This window comes from Eleutherodactylus coqui, chromosome 10 (genome assembly GCF_035609145.1).
Source record: "Eleutherodactylus coqui strain aEleCoq1 chromosome 10, aEleCoq1.hap1, whole genome shotgun sequence".
In the NCBI taxonomy this organism is placed as follows: domain Eukaryota; kingdom Metazoa; phylum Chordata; class Amphibia; order Anura; family Eleutherodactylidae; genus Eleutherodactylus; species Eleutherodactylus coqui.
This window is the reverse complement of record NC_089846.1, coordinates 53,783,499-53,805,040: the sequence shown is the minus strand read 5'-3', so window position 1 is coordinate 53,805,040 and position 21,542 is coordinate 53,783,499. Positions and strand designations below refer to the sequence as shown.

At 48.7% G+C, this 21,542-nt stretch overlaps 1 protein-coding gene across 1 annotated transcript; it reads right to left on the bottom strand.

The window, feature by feature from the left end:
* Positions 1-514: 514 nt before the first annotated feature.
* LOC136579740 (histone H3-like centromeric protein A) lies at positions 515-19,639 on the bottom strand. Its single transcript, XM_066579800.1, has 5 exons — positions 19,603-19,639; positions 9,630-9,810; positions 7,971-8,116; positions 7,803-7,880; positions 515-1,267 (listed from the first exon to the last, which is right to left on the bottom strand). Exons 2-5 carry the CDS (start codon positions 9,778-9,780, stop codon positions 1,133-1,135), a joined length of 510 nt encoding a protein of 169 aa, XP_066435897.1. The 5' UTR covers positions 9,781-9,810; positions 19,603-19,639; the 3' UTR covers positions 515-1,132.
* Between the last annotated feature and the right edge of the window lie 1,903 nt (positions 19,640-21,542).

Genomic DNA, 21,542 nt, shown 5'->3' with positions numbered 1-21,542 from the left:
GACCCCGACCGGTGCCAGTCAGGGGCCCGCGTAGACCCCGACCGGTGCCAGTCAGGGGCCAGCGTAGACCCCGACCGGTGCCAGTCAGGGGCCAGCGTAGACCCCGACCGGTGCCAGTCAGGGGCCAGCGTAGACCCCGACCGGTGCCAGTCAGGGGCCAGCGTAGACCCCGACCGGTGCCGGTATAAGTCAGGGGCAGCATATACACGGACAAACAGTCACCTATAGTTGCTCATTTGAGTGATTTGGCCAACTAATTGGCCAGTATAAAAACAGCTTGCACTGTGTAATCATCCTGTCCTAACTGCAACAGAAATCTGTTCTCTATGTACCAACTTCCTACTGAGCTTCAGCCAATGTGAACAAGCAGAGCTGCAGTGTGAAGCATGAGGGACGGACATAGCACAAGCTGAAACACTCATAAGCTACTAGGTGGATCTCAGACCACCTTACAGCTAACTGTCCTAATTGAGTGGAGATAAAACTATAAGCAGGAGACAATCACCACATTAAATAAAGTTATAAAAACTTTTAGCTTTTATTAACAGAATAAAACATTTCTTTGAATAAAATGCAAATATAAAAACAAGACATTACCAAACAAAACGGCATGATATCAATAGTCAGGAATTCCCCCTCAGCCAGTCAGAGGTGGCTCTAGTGGTTGAGCGCAGCAGCGCCACCATGTGGTTTTATTACAACCACTACCAATGATTATCTCAGTGAGGGATGTATATTTGGGATTTCACAAGAGCAACCTTCCCGCATCGTGAGATAAACACACAAAACAAACAAAAAAAGTGTGTGTGTGGGGGGAGGGTTGAAATATACAGCCATGCTCAAAAAAGCTGTTGTAAGCGCACAGATATGGAGCGCACAATTGTGCATGTGCTCACGTGAAGGAGCCATAAGGGTGCGTTAAGACGTAGCAGATGTGGTGTGGCTGCACCTAGGTGATCAGCTGTTTGTCTCAGACCCCGCAGGTCGGCACAATGTCAGGGCACTGAGATCTTTCACTTTCCAGACTGGAACTTGAACATAATAGAAGTTATAACATTCTTGTAACAATAAGAACAATCTTGTGGAATTTAAAACTATTCCCATGTGGTCATTGATGGAGTCGGCCGAGGGTCTATCCCTCGCCATCAGTGATGCCACGGATTTTCTGTGCTAGTTGCATATCAACTGGGAAGAGCGTTGCTCTCTTAGCATGAATGCTGCAGAGGTTGGCATCTTGTAGAAGCATTACAAGATAGGCCTCAGAAGCCTGTGGATACAGAAAGACAGAAGAGCAATTAGTCCTTCCTACAGTGACCGATTCCTCTCTAGATCCCTACACAGCTTAAATGAACTGGGCCTGCCTCTGGGACCTTAGGATGCATCCTGCCTATGTCCAGCTAAGCCATATGACTAGTAGACAGGATCCCCCACTGAGGCCCTTCCTTTCATGACCTAGCTTTGTTTTTTTCTTCTTCTTTAAATTCAGTAATTTTTATTGAGAGTTTTGACACTTATTCTTAACATAAACTTACATTCCCCCCCCCCCCTTCCCGCCTCCGCCGCCCCCCCCCCCCCCCCCCGCCCCCTGCATTCCCAACAGTTACATCGGCATGTAACACTATATCCATCAAACATATTAGAGGAGTTATTTCAGTCTATACATAATGTCCTTAGATGAAGAGTCTGGTATTCTGTGGTGTGATCCCTTCTTCCATAGAACAAGGGTAGCCGGCCTGTAGAGCTCCATCAAGTACAGAAGTATAGTAAGTGATCCGTACAACATATTTACCTTGTTATTAACCCATTTAGGACCAGCCACTGTATATATACGGCAGCTGGTCCTGGGCTTAGAGGACCGCCGATAGTAAAAATACGGCGGTATACTGCAATCAGTCAGAGGCAGGAACGGGTTATCAGCTGTTAGTGACAGCTGATAACCCGAAGCAGAAGGCAGGAGGGGTTTTTAACCCTTCCTGCCTTCTGCTTCCCTGATATACAGTGCTCATTGAGCACTGTATGGGCAAAGTGAAAGTAAGAAGTACTTTCCCTAGCCTCGGGGAAGGGGGGGGGGGGGGGGGGTCATGTGACCTCCCGGGATTCCCTGCTATGCAGAGCTGGAGGGTCAGACTTAGACCCTGGCAGCTCTGCAGGTGACTAATGTCAACAGAGGGGTTGCTTTCCCCTATAATTAGGGCTCCTATGGACGCCCCTGTTATAGTGGGAAAGTGTCAAATAAAGTAAAAAAAAAAAGTGAACGTCCCCCAGGAGGTCTTATATGAGGTCATGGGGGACATAGATAGAAAAAAACACAATTACATAAATAAGTAAAACAAAACAGAATAAAACAATACATACATAGGAAAGAGAATAACACAAAGCAGATGCCACCAAAAACAGTCGCCGTATGCGCCCTGTAAACCAAAATTGTACATACTATATATCAAAACATCCGAAATAAATAGAAACCCATTTCCATACTTTATTTTAGTGTAAATATAAAAAGAATTAAAAAAAAAAAAACAAAACTATAAATGTTAAAAAAAAAAAAAAAAAAAAAAAAAAAATTTTTTTTTTTTTTAGCATTTTACCCCCCAAATAAGACTAAAAAAAACGGAAAAAAAGAGTCAGTGAAAAAGATATTTAAAAAACAGTCCTATATGTCACGGAAAAAAAAAAAACGCAGCAAAAATAATTTTGGTAGCTAAAGGAAAAAAAAAAAAAGGAGCAGTAAAACCGCCACATGGGTAAAATCCCTAAAAAGTGTCTGGTCCTTAAAGGGGTTGTCTCGTGAAATCAAGTGGGGTTCAGCACTTCTGTATGGCCATATTAATGCACTTTGTAATATACATCGTGCATTAATTATGAGCCATACAGAAGTTATTCACTTACCTGCTCCGTTGCTAGCGTCCCCGTCGCCATGGATCCGTCTAAATTCGCTGTCGTCTGGCGTTTTTAGACGCGCTTGCGCAGTCCGGTCTTCTCCCTGGTGAATGGGGCCGCGCGTGCCGGAGAGCTGGTCCTCGTAGCTCCGCCCCGTCACGTGTGCCGATTCCAGCCAATCAGGAGGCTGGAATCGGCAATGGACCGCACAGAGCCCACGGTGCACCATGGGAGAAGACCCGCGGTGCATCGTGGGTGAAGATCCCGGCGGCCATCTTGGTAAAGGAAGAAAGAAGTCGCCGCAGCGCGGGGATTCGGGTAAGTAAAAAACTTTTTTTTCTTTTTAACCCATCCCTTGGGTTTGTCTCGCGCCGAACGGGGGGCCTATCGAATAAAAAAAAAACCCGTTTCGGCGTGAGACAACCCCTTTAAGGTACAAAACAGCTTGGTCCTTAAGGGGTTAAGCTTGCACCTCCACAGCTCTCACTCCTAGGCTGGGACATTGCTATAGGCTAGGTGGTAACAGTTAGGCCTCATGTCCACTGGACAATTAGAATTACAAAATCCGTGCGGGTGTCCCGCACGCGTGATCTGTGCCCATAGGGATGCATTGGACACCCGCAGGTAAGTAAATACCTGCGGATGTTGTTTTTCCCTGCCGCGCAGATCGCATGTGTGGAGAAGTCACCCGCAGCAGGTTCCATTTTCTGCGGGTCTCCTGCAGGCTTCCATTGAAGCCTATGGAAGCAGTCCGGATCTGTGGTACACCCGCACCTGAATTTCTGCTCTGCCGCGGAAGCGTGGGAGAACAGGAGTTCAAAAAAAAAAAAGTCCATGATGCACGGGCGCTGCTGGCGTGCCAAGCACATCCGCAGGGCAGAGAAAAAAACAAAAATCCATCTGCAACAGACAAGAAGCTGCAGGGTCCGGACAGGTAAGTAAAATCAATTTTCAGGCCTCATGTCCGCGGGAAAGGACGGACCGGCTGTGGGATTCTGCATGGAGAATCCACGCAGGCCCGAATTTCCTAGTGGACATGAGGCCCAAGTCTCCAGCTTGCTACTCCAGTTGTACTCAGCCATTTTCCCCCGTATCTTGTCATATTTGTGGCCAGCGTTTCTTTTGAGATATATCCCTTTTCCGCAGGGTAAAAGGCCATTCACTTTAGTTTTAAACTCTCCCACTGTGGGGGGCATTTCATCCAGCCAATGTTGGGCTATCAGTTTCTTTGCCACAGAGCAACCTGACCAGCACTACTTGCGCCGCTAATCGGCAGATCACCACCCTAGTGGGGAGAGATCCAGATTTACTTTGTATACGGTGTTGACTAATGAGTGCACATCTATCCAATATCTACTTAGTTTGGGGCATCTCCACATCATGTGTATTAACCCCACTCTTTGGATCTATACATAGCAGGTTATCCCTTACTCCTAGGTCATGCGGGAACGTTGGAGTGCGATATACTCTGTAATAGATGTAGTTGTGACAGCCTATGCAACGATAGTTTAGAGGTCATAACTAGAATCCACAATGGGCTGGACAATCTGCTTCCCATTTCTTTTTGATGGTCAGTGGGTTTTGTAAATGTAGTTTTCTTTGTAGTTATTCATACATCGTAGATATTACCCCCACGGTGGTGGAAGATGTACTAATATTGTCAGCCACAACAAAAGTGGGACATTTTTATCTCTGGCCACTGACTATGATAAGCGTGCCTGAGCTGTAAGTATTGGTAAAGTTGTCAATGTCCGTCTCCATCAGTATCTGGGAGAGCCGCTCTCTGCATTTCCTTTTTCACCCATCAAATCCTGTTAGTTTGCTAAGCTCTGGTAGCCATGCAGTATCCCATATTGGGGTATACTGTGTACATCCCAAGATCCCCTCCGTGTCCCTAGTCACCATGTTTTATGCATGAGTGAGCGCAAGGAAGGTGCAGGCATTAAGTTTAAAATCATTTCTTTCCAGGGTTTCTAGTAAACGCATTCCGTCAAAATAGTTTAAGGATTTGAAAGCTAGCTTCTTGTTCTTCTGTCTCCCACCTCCTAAGATTTTCCATCTGCGCAGCTAGAAAGTATGCCATAGGATTAGGTCAAGCCAGGCCTTTCTCCTCCTTTGGGTTATGGAGCATCTCCAATTTTATTTGGGCACATTTTGACAAAAAAAAAAAAAAAAAAAGCGCACTTTTCAGATTTTTACAATAAAACGAAAGAAAGTTTTTATATTATTAGTCTCCATAGGGATCTTTAACTTGCGGTTATCTGATTGCTTCTAGAGTATAATGCAATACTATGGTATTGCATTGTACTATATTTTAAAAGCCTGCCTATTAAACAAGCACATACTTAAGAGGCAAATGATCATGGCAGACTGGGAACTTTCAGAAGTCCTCAATCAGCCACAATACCTGGACAGCACCCCGTAATCTTACCACGGCAGGGCCATTTGGGACAGAAGTGCTGCCGTCAAAACATTTAAGCTAGGAGGGTTGTAACGTGGAATTAAACTCGACACCGTTTGATGCGAGTGGCCTATAGTAGTGAATGAAATAAGGAGGTCTGGTGTCGGGAAGTCAGAACTAAAAATAATTTAAAGGCTAGGATTCTTGTGGGAATTGCACTAGAACGATAGGAAGGAATCTCTTTAGAGAAGCAATAGTACCCTGGAAGGTAAGGATTGTCAGAAGAACAAGGTTCAGGATACTACTAGTATAGGTACTCCTGTGCCATCCAGCTGGCTGGAAGGACTCCCAGAAGAATGGGGTTGCCTCTAGGCTGAATGTCTGCAACTCAAACCACATATAATATTCAGTACCAGCGCTGAGCAGTATCAACATACTAAGAAGAACAGTTCAAAAAGGAAAGAGCAATATGCCATCCAGAAATGATCCTCCCAGGGAAAGCAAAAAGGCAGATACTTGAAGCATTGCCGAAAACGAGAACTACAGAAACCTAAATACTCCCCCTCCTGGAAGATCTAATGATGCTATGGGGGGCTTGACTTTGAGAAGCCAGAAGAGTGTAGTAGGTATATGGTAACCTGCTCTGTGCAAAGGGGAACAGTTGTCTGGGACCGGCCAGAACGGTGTGGTTATGAAGATATTCGGGGGCAGGACCATGTTAGATAAGGTCTTGCTATGAACCATGGTTTATGGAAGGTGATGAGACAACTTGAACCTCCTGGGACTGTAAAGGTATGTTATGTAGTCTGTAGAGGAGCAGCTATTCTGACCATGGATTCTGCTACTGAAATAGGGGGTAATAGATCAGCCTGAACGCTGACATTGCTTAATCGTATCAGAACAAGGACAAGAAATGTTTGTTTTACTATCATCGCATTCAGAGACTCCTAGAATTTCCCCCTCCTCCTACCCCCCAAAAGGTGCTGCAAGGTGGGTTTTTTTGGCAGAGAAAGACGACCTTTTTAATGTTAGCATTTGGTGATTTACATGACTGATTGCTTTCTATCCTGAGGAATGCAAAATTAAAAGGGGTCTGTACAACCAACCAATGACCTATTCTCAGAGTAAGTCATCAATAGTTGATTGGCAAGGGTCTGCTGCCAATGATCCCACCGGTAAGCTGATCCTTTGCCCCACTGTCAGTGCGGTAGGGTCAGATGTTGTCATCGCTGGTTGTTATTGGTCCAGTTCTGACAATAATGAGGAGCAGGTAGTGCATTGATGTCAATAAGAGTGAAGCCAGTTATTACATTTTCTCCCGTGACCACTGATGACGACATCTGGCCCTACTGCACTGATATTGGGCCAGACAATCAGCTAATTGGCAGGGATCCTAGGCAATGGATCCTTGTCTATCAACTACTGATGACCTATACAGATGCTAGTTCATCAGTTATAAGAGCCCGGAATACAGCTTAACTACCCCAGTATCCTGAAAAATTAGACCTACTCCAAGCATAAGCCCTAGCATGATTTTTCAAGATGCAGAATGATTTTGCAAGATTTGAAGATGCTTGAAATATAAGCCCTACTCCAAAATTCAGCCCTGTTTACAGTTAATAAAAAAAAGTCAATTTGAATAGTGACCAGGCAGCTATACATGTAAAAAAGTGAAATCTTTGGGAGCAAAAAAGTAACATAAGACCCAGTCTTATTTTCAAGAAAACAGGGTATATTGGCCAGGTCTCTTAGATATTTTTTCCACGGCATTCATTGTGTAGGTTACATTATGTGGATTTTTTTTTAAACCACAAGAGTAATCACCAATGAAAATACTAAATTCTTGATTTTTTCTTACATACCAAGGCCGGAGTCACACAAGCGCATGCGCATTTGCACATCAGCCATTGCGTATTTGGGTGTGCAACAGCAGTTTACTGTAGTTTTGCACATGCAAGTTATGTGCAATTGTATACACAGGAAAAATGGGGGGCTGGGGGAAGGGGGTCACATCCTGCTGTCAGAATCCAACCCAGCTGACTGCATTCGGCCTTTGGCTTCCATGGCCCCATCCCTGTCCTCTGGTGCCGAAATCAGACGATTTCTGTAGCCAATCAGAAGCCACAGTGACGACCTGGCATCATGATGGCTAGGCCTCATAGGCAATCTTCAAGTCTTTGGATGCCATAACAACCCAATGGCACGCTTCGGTCCTCTCCCTTTGTCAGCCTTTTATTTGCCATGGTTGCATGGACGATGGCATGCAAAGAGTTAAATGGCTGGGGTCAGAGGTTTCTCAACTCCCAGCCAATAGAGCTGGAACCTGGCTGTCAGACAGCTGGGCCCCCACTTATAATGGCACAGGCCTTATTACAATGCACTGCAAAAAAAGGCATATTCATCAGAATAAGACCCAATAGGGAGCACAAAAAAAAAAAAAAGAAACATATTGATGGTCTTCAGAGCAGCTCTTCCCACAGGCCCACACATTCAGTACATGCACAGCCAATCATATACTGACCTCTTGAAGAGCCATTATGGCCTGACTCTGCCATAGGTATGGCACGCCGCAGGTATGTTTCATACACACTTGCCTCACCTGCAGGAATTAAATGGTAAAAGATTTGTCTTACTGATCACTGAAAATAGAAGAGTGAAAGGAGCAGCCGCAGAGAGCAAGTCCACTCACCGCCCGGGCGAAAGGAGCTTTGGGCAGTAGCAATTTGGTAGATTTCTGATATTTCCTTATGTCAATTAAGGCCTTGTCTCCTGGGCGGTGGCGTTGTCGTCTAGGTGGTTCACCTTCACCTTTATCGTCCCTTGCTTCTTGTCTCCCTTAAAAAGAAATAAAGCGCAGCTGAAAATGAAGCTTCCTGTAGCTGCCACTAGGCGAAGATCACTGTATACATAATCACACTTTGAGGGGCATCATTACTTTAACCCCTTCATGACACGGCCTATTTTGGGCTTAAGGACAACAATTTTTGGCGGATTTTCTTCTCAGTTTATCCAAAGTCATAACTTTTTATTTTTCCGTCAACGCGGCCGTATGAGGGCTTGTTTTTTGCGTGGCGAACTGTAGTTTTTAATCGGCGTCATTTTTGGGTACATAGACTATATTGTAAAACTTTTTTTTTATGATAGCAGGGAGAGAAATGCATCAATTCTGCCATAGATTTTTTTATTACAGCGTTAATCATGCAGCATAAATGAGACATTCCATTTTTTCTGCGGACCGGTACGGTTACAACGATACCAAAATTCTTTCATTTTTTTTAGGTTTTCCCACTTGTCTGCAATAAAAACCCTTTTTTTTGGAAATCTTTTTTCTATTCTAAATTGCTGCATTCAAAGTCCTGTAACTTTTTTATTTTTTGATGTACGGAGCTCTATGAGGGCTTATTTTTTGCGAGACGAGCTGTAGTTTTTACTGGTACCATTTTGGGGTACATACGGCTTTTTTGATCACTTTTATTGCGTTTTTAGTGAGGCAAAATGCTAAAAATTAGCATTTTGCCTCAGTTTTTTAGTGTTTCTTTTCCGTGCACAGTCAAAAGCATGAGCAACTTATTGTACGCGTCGTTACGGACGCGACGATACCAAATATGTGGGGTTTTATTTTTTTTACCTTTTTTAATGCTAATCTGAGAAAAAGCATAAAAAAGTTTTTTTTTTACTCTTTTTAAATCTTTGTTTTTTTTTTTTATACTGTTTGTGTCCCTCTGAGGGACTTTAACCACGGCCCTGATGATCGCTGTCATAAGGCATGGCAGAGCTACTGCTCTGCCATGCCTTATCGCTTATACAGCGATCATAGGCATAGGCAATACAGGACGCCAGTGTCTGGCGTCCTGTTACCATAGTGACAGGCCGGGCTCTCGCGATGTGTCTGGCGTCCTGTTACCATGGTGACAGGCCGGGCTCTCGCGATGTTATCGCGAGAGCCGGCCGGAGACACAGACGGAGTCTGTTCCCTCTGTGAACTCTTTCCTTGCCGCGATCTACTTAGATCGCAGCAGGGAAGGGGTTAACAGCAGGGGGCGCATCTCCGATGTCCCCCCCCCTCGCTGTTGCAGTGGGATCACGGATAGCGCGGGATCACAGATGATCCCGCGCTATCTCCAAGACGTAAGTTTACGTCCTGTTGCGGGAAGTACCAGGCTGCCAGGACGTAAACTTACGCCCTGCAGCGGGAACGGGTTAAGGGAGGCACAGAGGCGTGGCTGAAAAGATCGCCAATAGGAGAAATGCACAGGAGAAATGCACGGATTGTCAGTCTTTTTATTCTTTAAAAGTTAGGAGGTCTGTGCAAAAAAAGGAGTAATAGTTGAATCACGGTGCTACTTACTCTGTGGGGATTGAGGAGGAGCCTGTGGAGCAGCTGCAGACCGCCTCTTCGGATTTTTCGATTTTCTTCTATGAGAGGCGCTGCTCGAAGGCCCCGCGCTGCTCGAAGGCCCCGCTCGGCTCGAAGGCCCCGCGCTGGTTGTCGGTCTCATGATGAAAGAATTGCTTCCAATAGACACAATCTGCATAGCAAATTAAAAGAATTAAAAGGAGTATTCCCATTTCAGGAATCCTATTTCAAATTGCAAAACATTGCACTCACCCATAAGAGGTTTATTTCCGAATTTCGTCATATCCAGACATTGCACCTATTGTTTTCTCTGCCCTCTGGTTGTTTACTGCTTGCTACCAGGGAAACCAACCACCTCTTCTAGAAGAAGCAGGTTTCATCATTAACACAGAAGGGGGTTCTTTTCTGTAAAAGCAGTGAGACTGTGGAACTCTCTGCCCGAGGACGTGGTGATGGCAAAATCCATAGAGACGTTTGAGAGGGGACTAGATGTCTTTTTAGAGCGCTATGATATTACAGGATGATATTACAGGATATAGACATTAGGTGACCAGCGGGTTGTTGATCTGGAGGGGGTCTGGGAGTCCGGTAGGAACTATCAAAGGTTGATCCTAGCGTCCTCTGCTATATCTTTCCATAGAAGAGGTGGTCCGTTTCCCTGGCTATGAGCTGTTAACCATCAGAAAGCAGAGGAATCAATATCTGCCTATGTCATGTGGCTAGTGCGAGATCAGAAAAGATCTCGCGCTATCCAGTAGCGGGAGCCGTCTGTCACTGATAGCCAGCCTCCAGACATAACAGCGGGGGTGGGGGGTGGGGGTGTGTGGGGGGGGTGGCGTTTGTTATTTCCCGCTGTCTACGTAGATCGCAGCATGGGAAGGGTTCACAGAGGGAGCGCTCTCCCTTTGTGAGGTTATCAGGTTCTCGCTGGTTGCCATGGTAACAGGGCGCCACCTGCAGGCGTCCTTTATACCACTGCCCATGATCACTGTAAGAAGCGATAAGGCATTGCAGGAGAGAAGTCCTGCAATGCCTTATCATAGTGATCATCGGTGGTATGCTGCAAGTCCCTCATAGGGACAAAAAGAAAAAGTTGTAGAAAAACAAGAAAAAAAAAACAACAAACAACAACTTGTGCTTTTTTCATATTAGCATAAAAAATAAATTAAAAAAGAAAGAGAACTTAATCTCAAATATTTGGTATCGCTGTGTCCGTAAGGACACATACAATAAATGGACTCCTTATATAGTAAAGTTTCCGTTTTTTTGGATAGGGTGCTTAGGGAATTTTCGGTCAAGGCTAGATCTTATATAAAAGACACCACCGATTTTTTGACAAAATTGCGTGACGTAGATATTCTACCTAATTCCATCCTAGGATCCTTTGACGTTGTTGCGCTATATACCAACATTAGAGATGAGCGAACGTACTCGGATAAGCACTACTCGTCCGAGTAATGTGCTTTATCCGAGTACCTCCCCGCTCGTCCTGAAAGATTCGGGACGCGCTGCGGAGCGGGGAGCTGCAGGGGAGAGCGGGGAGGAACGGAGGGGAGATCTTTCTCTCCTCCTCTCCCGCCCGCTCTCCCCTGCGACTCACCTGTCAGCAGCGGAGCGCCCCGAATCTTTCAGGACGAGCGGCGAGATACTCGGATAAAGCAAATTACTCGGACGAGTAGTGCTTATCCGAGTACGTTCGCTCATCTCTAACCAACATCCAACACGAGGCAGGTCTTGAGGCGGTCCGCTCCTTTTTTAATGAGTCTGACTTTGACAATGCAAGGATGCAGTTTATACTGACATTGTTAGAGCTCATTTTGACCAACAATTGCTTCATGTGCGGTGAGAGCTATTATAAACAGCGGCGGGGAACCGCAATGGGGACGAACGTAGCCCCGACATATGCTAACCTGTACATGACGCATTTTGAAGAAACGAGTGTATACACATCTACGCATTGGTCTAAAGTACGATTCTGGACAAGGTACATTGACGACATTTTTTTGATTTGGGACGGCACCGAGGCGGAATTGCAACTTTTCCATGACGAGTTGAATGATGTTCACTCTGACTTGAAATTCACGCTCACCCAATCAAATGAAAGGGTCCAATTCCTTGATGTTATGATATATAAGGAGGGAGGGACCCTTAAAACAGACCTGTATATAAAGGACACCGACAGAAATAGTCTGTTGTTATACAACAGTTGTCACCCACCTAAAATGCGTGACTCTTTACCCTGGAGCCAACTACTGCGGGTACGCAGGATAGTGGTGGACGAGCATGTAGACCACAGGCTTAATGAAATGCATCAGAAGTTTAGAGCCAGAGGATATCCGGAGCAGATTGTTAAGCCTCTGGTCACGAAAGCGCGTGACAAACGTGAAACCCTCCTCAGTGTTAGGCAAAGAGAAAAGACGATGACGCGTATTCCATACGTATCTACTTTCGGCCCCATGAGCGGACGTATAGCCAACATTTTGAGGAGACATTGGTCGATTTTGAACCAATGCCACCCCGAGGTGCTAGAATTTAAACATCCACCCCTCATGTCCTATCGACGTGGTCCTAATTTTAAAGATAAATTGGTGCACACGGTGAAAAGGACACAGATACAAACACAGAGGGTACTTGGGCCACCCAAATTGGGGAATTTTCCATGCCTTGGCTGCTCAAGCTGCAATAACATGACTAAAGGCAGCTCGTTTATACATCCTCGGACGGGAAAACGTTACCCGATTAGGTACAGATTTACGTGCAATGCTACTTACATCATTTACGTCATCACATGCCCGTGTGGCCTCATCTATGTAGGTGAAACTACAAAGGAATGTAAGACAAGAATATCGAAGCACAAGAGTACGATCCGCACAGAAAGATCTGACGTACCTGTAGCCAAACACTTTGTAGATTTCCACCACGCCATAAGCCAACTTAAGTTCCAAATAATAGATTGTGAGCCATTGAACAGCAGAGGCGGTGATAGGGAGAAATGTTTAAAGCATAGGGAAGCTAAGTGGATCTTTGAATTAAATGCACTACAACCAAATGGTTTGAACTTAGAATATGATCCTTTACCATTTCTTTGAATATTGATCCATCCTATCTGTATTGATTTTAATTTTTGGTTTTTTTGTCCCCACAGATCATGCACCGCCACCGCTGCTGTGTCCACAACCTGGTTCATTCTTCATTAGTTTATTGCAACATTACTCTGTCTGACTCCCGCTGAATACAGTGAAATTTTGGGGGAACACACAGTCTGAATATATTAATATAAAGAATGTATCTGGTGCTAATAAAGTATATTTGTAATAAAGTACTTATTTGTATTTAATGAAATTAGCAATGTAGGCTGGTTTCTGTGACACTATCCTATACGGAGATATGTTGTTTTGCTGCAGACACTTTCTGCAATGTGCATCAAACATAGATTATTACTATTATCATCCCGTTATGCTGTATTTATAACGTTGAGCTATATAGAATGAAGATTGCCGGTGATCACTATGGATACGGCCCGCTACGGCTACAGTTATGACTGCAGGCTAACGAATCCATATAGGAGGCATCGCGGGGTTTTTTGTTCCGATGCTGCCATGGCAGCGTAGGACACTATCGGGAGACGCTCCGCTGTATAGGAAGGCTTGCGGGGTGTGTGCTGCCATGGCAACGCGGGACACTATCGGGAGATGCTCCGCTGTATAGGAGGTTTCGCGGGGTTTATGTTCCGATGCTGCCATGGCAACGCAAGATACTATCGGGAGGCGCTCCGCTGTATGGGAAGTCTTGCGGGGTTTGTGTGCCGATGCTGCCATGGCAACGCAAGACACTATCGGGAGAAGCTCCGCTGTATAACTCCAAACGCATGCGCAGTCCCGAGCTAACGATGTCAGAGTGACTGATGATGCACTTGGATAGCGCGACGCCTGCTGATGACGTCGGACGCCTTTCTTCAACGAGGGAAGATGAGCTGGTTGTGGAACAGCGTGGAGGACGGCACCTGCATGATCTACAGGTGTAAGTGGGTGTTTTTTAATTATGTGTTGTCTGTGGATTGGTGGAGGTTTATATAAATTCCGTGTATGTGTTATATGGTTTTTATGCACTTGAAAAAGACCCTCTGTCGGGTCGAAACGTCGTGCGTTTTACTGGATGTGTTGAATACAATAAAGAGGCATCCACTGATGCGCTTTTAAAGAAAAATTATCCATCTCTGGCGCTGCTCGCTACTTCTTTATGAATTGATGACCTTTGAGGATCCAAGGGAGTCGGATCCTCCTGCATGAGCTTTTGCGCACTATTTCCTGTTCCCTCCCATTATTGTGGTTGAATCCAACGGAGTGCTGCCGCAACTTTGATTACATACAATAAAAGGAACACGCTTCTTGTCGTGCCTGGCAAAAAGTGTAAAAAAAAAAACTGATGCAAAAATGCAATAAGTGATCAAAAAAGCTGTATGTACCCTAAAATGGTACCAATAAAAACCACAGCTTGTCTCGCAAAAAAATAAGCCCTCACAGAGCTCCATCCGTGGAAAAAACAAGACCTCATACGGCCGCGTCAACGGAAAAATATAAAACTTATGGCGTTTGAAAAATGGAGATGAAAATCCGCAAAAAATCGTTCCGTTCTTAAGCCCAAAATAGGCAATGTCCTTAAGGGGTTAAGAATGACTTACCGGGTAGCCTAAGCTCATACAAGACCATCTCCAAGTACCTTTAGGCTGGGTTCTCACAGGGCGTATTCCCGTTGGAAATCTCACGGGTAGGTCGCAGCGGAAAACCGCAAGATTTCCGCCGGGAAAGCGCTGCTTCAAAACCCGCAGGTTTTGGAGCCGCAGCGCCGGCTTTGCCGCGACGGATTCGCTGTCCCGTGTGGACAAGATTTCTGAGAAATCTGGTCCACATGGCTGGTTAATCCCGCGATTAGCTGCCGCAGGTGGATTCTAGACGGAATTTCCGTGGGAAATCCACCCTGTGTGAACCCAGCCTAACAAGACAATTCCAGTTCTGCTGTGCAGAAGTGAAAAACCTTTGACTTCTGGCCGTTGCTACACAGCAGGGGTAGAAACACAGGGAACCATCACACGGATTACTCCGCCATGACGTGGAATCAGCAAGTCAATCTGCTTAAAGCGACCCTCCGGTGCTAGGACAAGGTTTTGTCCACAGTTGGAAGGAGGTGGGCAATATTACCTGCCATTCTTTTTTGCCAATGTCACCCCAAACCACTAGTTTTGGCTAAAAAAAAAAAAAAGCGATCCATCCATACAAGTTTGGCGGCACACAGATAGCAGTGATTTTGCGGTAGTTAAAGTAACAGTGGAGTCCAAGCCTTATAGGCTGACTGTCCCCATACTGACGGGTTATGATGACGAGACACATCAACAGCGACAATCGGAAGAACACGATGACATCAACAGCAAGAGTAAAGAAACTGCCGGATGTCAGCAAGTACCGGTATTGGTAAGTATACTGCAGTAACTCCTACAACAGACGCTTGGGGGGAGATCAATTATCAGAACCGCAAAAAATCAATCATCTGTTAAATACCGCAGGAATAAAAGAACTTCCTGCAGGAGATCGGGCGGTGAATGTGGCATCATTAGCGGCTCTGCGGGGTCATGATAAAGAAAGGACACAAATCTGTGGGGACCACAGTGCTGACTTCATGGGCCTCAAGAACATCTCCTCCTGGATCCCCCTCACTGTAACTAGGGGGAGATATTGAATGGACTACTGCCAGGAGTTATAGTCCTGCAGTAACAGAAGTCCGCTAATATACAGCATCTTGATTGTTAATCTAGTGTGTGCAGAGCGACACCTGCTGGTCAGAGGGTACTCTTGGTCCAGAGAAAAATGTAATGTATAAAAATAAAAAAAAATAAAAAAGATAAAAATTGATGCTAAGCAAAAATGGAGCAGACGCCCCGAGTAACCAAAATGCAGTTTTCATTAATAACCCCTTCCTGCTATAGGATATACAGTTATGTCCCACGGGGGTTGGGGTATGTATGAAGAGAGATAACGGGGCGACCTCTTCATACAGCACAGGCACTAGCCGTGCGGCTGATCTGCACCATTAACGCTTTAAATACTGCCGTTGCAGGGAGCTGTACAGGTGTCATGGCAGTCCCCTCGACTGAAATGCCCAAGGGCCACATTAGACTGCCCATCACGCCGTCCCCATGGGGTGGCTTGAAAGACTGCCTTTCAGATCACCGTATAATGATGCACTGCTGTGGCATTACATCATACTGTAGGAGCGATCAAAGCATCACTAGTTTTTATCCCAAAGCAATGTATTATTTACCCCGCACAGTGAACATCACCTGAGAAAAAAAGACAGGAAAAAAAAAAAAAAATTTAATAATGAACGCCAGAAATGCATCGTTTTTGGTCACCCTGTCTTCCGTGGAATTTCCACCGCTAGAAGCCTGCATAGGATTGCGTTAACAAAACACAATCCTATGCAGAAAGCTGCGATTTGGCAGCGCGAAATCTCACACGGCAAACAAGTCGCGGCACGCTATATTTCTGAAATGTCACTCACCCGGCGCCGGTCTGCGGCAAGCCGGCACATCAAACAGCCGAAGCCGCGGGCGAGTACAAGCTGGTCCCTGTATTCCAAAATGGTACTAACAAACTAAAGGGACATCTCACAAAAAGAATATATAAAGCAATAAAGTTTTATTGTTAAAAAAAAAGTTTAATCACCCCCTTTTGCCATATCAATAATAATGGAAAAAAATTCTAAATCCTAAAAGAAAGAAAAAAAGAAGGAAACACAACATTTGTAACGCCACGTTTGTAAAAGTCCGATCTATCAAAGTAGTGCATTATTTACCGTACACGGTGAACGGCGTTTGAAAAAAAAAACAACAATTAAATAAGTAAAGAACGCCAAAAATGCACTAACTCACCCCGTCTCCCAGAAAAAAAAAAAAAAAACACTAAGGGCTTACAGATAGTCCCCTACTTGCGAACATTCCAGTTACGAATTTCGCTACACGAACTATCTGTTCTGCTATGGCAGTACATCATACTGTGCAGGGAGCGGGCAGGCTTCTATCAAGCCTGTCCGGTCAGAATGCAGGACACTGCGGTTGCTAAGCAGCCGAGGGCCTTCTGAAAGGCCCTAGGGCTGTCTATGCAGGGCGCTTGATGGGCACTCTGCATAGGCAGCCCTGGGGCCTTTCAGGAGGTCCCCGGCTGCCTAGCAACCGCACAGCGTCCCGCGATCTCATCATGGGACGCTGTACGGGCCTCCTGAACATCGGGTGCCAGCTGTTTCTTACAGCGGGCACCCGGCGGCAGCAGTTCCGACGAGCCGCTCGTCAGAACTGTTAACACTCTAAATACCGCTGTCAGAGCGGTATTTAAAGGGGTTGTCCCGCGGCAGCAAGTGGGTCTATACACTTCTGTATGGCCATATTAATGCACTTTGTAATGTACATTGTGCATTAATTATGAGCCATACAGAAGTTATAAAAAGTTTTTTACTTACCTGCTCCGTTGCTGGCGTCCTCGTTCCCATGGAGCCGACTAATTTTCGCCCTCCGATGGCCAAATTAGCCGCGCTTGCGCAGTCCGGGTCTTCTGCTCTCTTCAATGGAGCCGCTCGTGCAGAATGCCGGCTCCGTGTAGCTCCGCCCCGTCACGTGCCGATTCCAGCCAATCAGGAGGCTGGAATCAGCAATGGACCGCACAGAAGAGCTGCGGTCCACGGAGGGAGCAGACCCCGGCGGCCATCTTCAGCAGGTAAGTATGAAGACGCCGGACCGCCGGGATTCAGGTAAGCGCTCTCCGTTTGTTTTTTTTAACCCCTGCATCGGGGTTGTCTCGCGCCGAACGGGGGGGGGTTAAAAAAAAAAAACCCGTTTCGGCGCGGGACAACCCCTTTAAAGTGTTAACAGTTCTGACAAGCGGCGCGGCTCGTCGGAACTGCTGCCGCCGGGTGCCCGCTGTAAGAACAGCCGGCACCCGACGTTGTATGGAGCGGGATCCACCCGCGATCCCGCTCCATACTACCATTTGTTCGGACTTGCGAACAAAATGGACTTGCGAACAGGCTCCTGGAACGGAACCTGTTCGCAAGTAGGGGACTACCTGTATTTAGACCAGTGGTCCCCAACCTTTTTGGCACCAGCTTCAAGCAAGACCATTTTTCCCCCACTTCCCAGCACACACATAGGGCAGCATATCTCCCCCCCCCCCCCCCAGTAAATAGACAGCCCCCACCCCTCAGTAATTAGCAGCCCCTCCCTCTGTAATAAGTAGCTCCCACCCCCAGTAATAGGCAGCCCCCTCCCCCCCCCCTTACTAGGCAGCCCCTCCCCCCCCCCCTTACTAGGCAGCCCCTCCCCCCCCCTTACTAGGCAGCCCCTCCCCCCCCCTTACTAGGCAGCCCCCTCCCCACCCCCCCTTACTAGGCAGCCCCCTCCCCACCCCCCCTTACTAGGCAGCCCCCTCCCCACCCCCCCTTACTAGGCAGCCCCCTCCCCACCCCCCCTTACTAGGCAGCCCCCTCCCCCCCCCAGTAATAGGCAGCCCCCTCCCCCCCCCCCTTACTAGGCAGCCCCTCCCCCCCCCCCCTTACTAGGCAGCCCCCTCCCCACCCCCTTACTAGGCAGCCCCCTCCCCACCCCCTTACTAGGCAGCCCCCTCCCCACCCACTAGGCAGCCCCCTCCCCACCCCCTTACTAGGCAGCCCCCTCCCCACCCACTAGGCAGCCCCCTCCCCACCCCACTAGGCAGCCCCCTCCCCTCCCCGCTAATAGGCAGCCCCCTCCCCCCCCGCGCTAATAGGCAGCCCCCTCCCCCCCGCGCGCTAATAGGCAGCCCCCTCCCCCCCGCGCGCTAATAGGCAGCCCCCTCCCCCCCGCGCGCTAATAGGCAGCCCCTTCCCCTCCCCGCTAATAGGCAGCTCCCTCCCCCCCCGCTAATAGGCAGCTCCCTCCCCCCCCCCGCTAATAGGCAGGTCCCTCCCCCCCCCCGCTAATAGGCAGGTCCCTCCCCCCCCCCCCCGCTAATAGGCAGGTCCCTCCCCCCCCCCGCTAATAGGCAGGTCCCTCCCCCCCCCCGCTAATAGGCAGGTCCCTCCCCCCCCCGCTAATAGGCAGGTCCCTCCCCCCCCGCTAATAGGCAGGTCCCTCCCCCCCCCCGCTAATAGGCAGGTCCCTCCCCCCCCCCCGCTAATAGGCAGGTCCGTCCCCCCCCGCTAATAGGCAGGTCCCTCCCCCCCCCGCTAATAGGCAGGTCCCTCCCCCCCCCGCTAATAGGCAGGTCCCTCCCCCCCCCCGCTAATAGGCAGGTCCCTCCCCCCCCCCGCTAATAGGCAGGTCCCTCCCCCCCCCCGCTAATAGGCAGGTCCCTCCCCCCCCCCGCTAATAAGCAGGTCCCTCCCCCCCCCCGCTAATAAGCAGGTCCCTCCCCCACCCCCCCCCCTAATAGGCAGGTCCCTCCCCCCCCCCCCCTAATAGGCAGGTCCCTCCCCCCCCCCCCCTAATAGGCAGGTCCCTCCCCCACTCCCCCCCCTAATAGGCAGGTCCCTCCTCCCCCCCCCGCAATAGGCAGCCCCTTCCCCCGCAATAAGTTGCCCCCACCCCCCCAGTAATAGGCAGCCCCCTCGCCAGTAATAGGCAGCCCCCTCGCCAGTAATAGGCAGCCCCCTCGCCAGCAATAGGCAGCCCCCTCGCCAGCAATAGGCAGCCCCCTCCCCCAGCAATAGGCAGCCCCCTCCCCCAGCAATAGGCAGCCCCCTCCCCCAGCAATAGGCAGCCCCCTCCCCCAGCAATAGGCAGCCCCCTCCCCCAGCAATAGGCAGCCCCCTCCCCCAGCAATAGGCAGCCCCCTCCCCCAGCAATAGGCAGCCCCCTCCCCCAGCAATAGGCAGCCCCCCAACCCAGCAATAGGCAGCCCCCCAACCCAGCAATAGGCAGCCCCCCAACCCATATACTTACCTCCTCCTTGCTGTCAGCATCGCTCTCTCTCTGCTTGCCCTGTCCTCAGTGTGCAGCCCGGAACGCTTCCTCCCGAAGTCCTCTCCTGCGGAACTAATGAGCAGGGGACTCGGGGAGGAAGCGTTCCGGGCTGCACACGTTAGTGTGCGCCGGGATCAGCACGATGACCAGCGGGGAGCTGCGGCGCCCCCGCTGGTAATCGCTTCAGCGGTGAGCGGCGTCGGCACGCTGCGAGCCTCTAACACAAGGCAGCGGGCCGGATTCGGCCCGAGGGCTTGTCTGTAGAGCAAAAGTTCCCGGCGGTGCCGCGGACCGGCGCTAGACACCTAACGGCCCGGCCCCGGTGGTTGGGGGCCCCGATTTAGACGACTGTATATCGGCTCGGTTTTCAGGCCGAGCCGATATACGGTGTCCTTGTCTGCAGAAGGGGGGAGGATGGAAGAGCCGGGAGCGGAACTGAGCTCCCGCCCCCTCTCTGCCTCCCGCGGCGGGATTTCCAGCCACAAAATCTGCATAGGAGTGCATTACAACACGCACTCCTATGCAAACCGCGGCATGTCCTATTTCTGTGCGGGGCTCTGCGAGCCTCCACAGAAGCGCCACTCACCCGGCCGCCGGCTCCGGTCTGCGGATCCCGGCAGCCGGCACATGAAACAGCCGGGGCCGCCGGGCGCGGGTAAGTACGCGCTCCTCTCTGCAGGCGCTCGGGTCGGGTCCCGCGGCGAGAATTCTCACCACCGGATCCGACCCGCCCGTCTGCAGGCGGCCTAATTACCCGGAGAAAAAGTGCTGGTTGTTATGGTAAAAAAAAACATGAGACATTGATAATAACCCGGGAACGTAAACAACGAGTAGAGCATGTCCGCCAAGACGTAACCCCACCGCACCCACTAGGACCCCATGTAACCCCACCGCACCCACTAGGACCCCATGTAACCCCACCGCACCCGCTCAGACCCCACATGTTTACTGCATGGTGAACCCCGGGAAAACAAAACCTCCCCAAAGCTGCAAATTGCCTTTTCCCATTTCACCTGGAGATTTGTAAACGTTCGCTACAACACAATAGCCGTCAGGCAGCCATGTCACCGGCGAGACAGAGCGACCAAGACAGGCTGGGAGCAGTAGTCCCACTAGGAAGCCCTCCGCCCCAGATTGTACCTTTCTGCTGCGCCACACTCCGTGTCTCCTCAGCTCAGTCTCGCTTTGAATTGAAACATCCGGCCGCTTGCAGCCTGTGGTTACCTAGGTAACGGGGTGACGATTCGGTCAGGCCAATAGCGGCGGGAATTTTTTTTTTATTCAATATACTTTATTGTACAAAACAATAAGAAAATCTCTAGCTGTTCCCGCTGCGTTGCCATGGTTACTGACTATGGGGTGCTTAGGAAAAGGGCGGCAGCAGTGAAAAATATTGTGGAGGATGACTTTTTAAAAAATGAAATGTAATGTATATGATTTTGCTGCTTAACCCCTTAGGGCTCTTTCACGTGAGCGCATGCGTTTGCACGCGCCTGCGCGCAGCCTTTTTTGCGGAACACATTATGCCTTTTGTACACGCTTATCTGAGTATTTTATTGTACTTTTCCACCTGCATTCCGCTTCTATAGGGACCTTTAGTGCGCAGGAATAGGGCATGCTGCGTTTTTGCAAGACCACAATACGCGCACCAAACACGGAAATGTGAACGAACCCTTTGAAATCAACGGGTTCTATCCTCTACATATTGCACACGTACAAATACGCCCGTGTGAAGGAACCCTTGAGGGTGCAACAATTTTGGGGCATCGTACTCACTGCTTTTCAAAACCCGTAAGTTTTTTTTTTCCAATGAACACAGCCGTATGAGGACTCGGTCGTTGCGTGGCGGGCTGTACTTTTTATTGTAACCATTTTGGGGTACATAACTGTAGATCCTTTATTCATTTTGGGGGGAATAC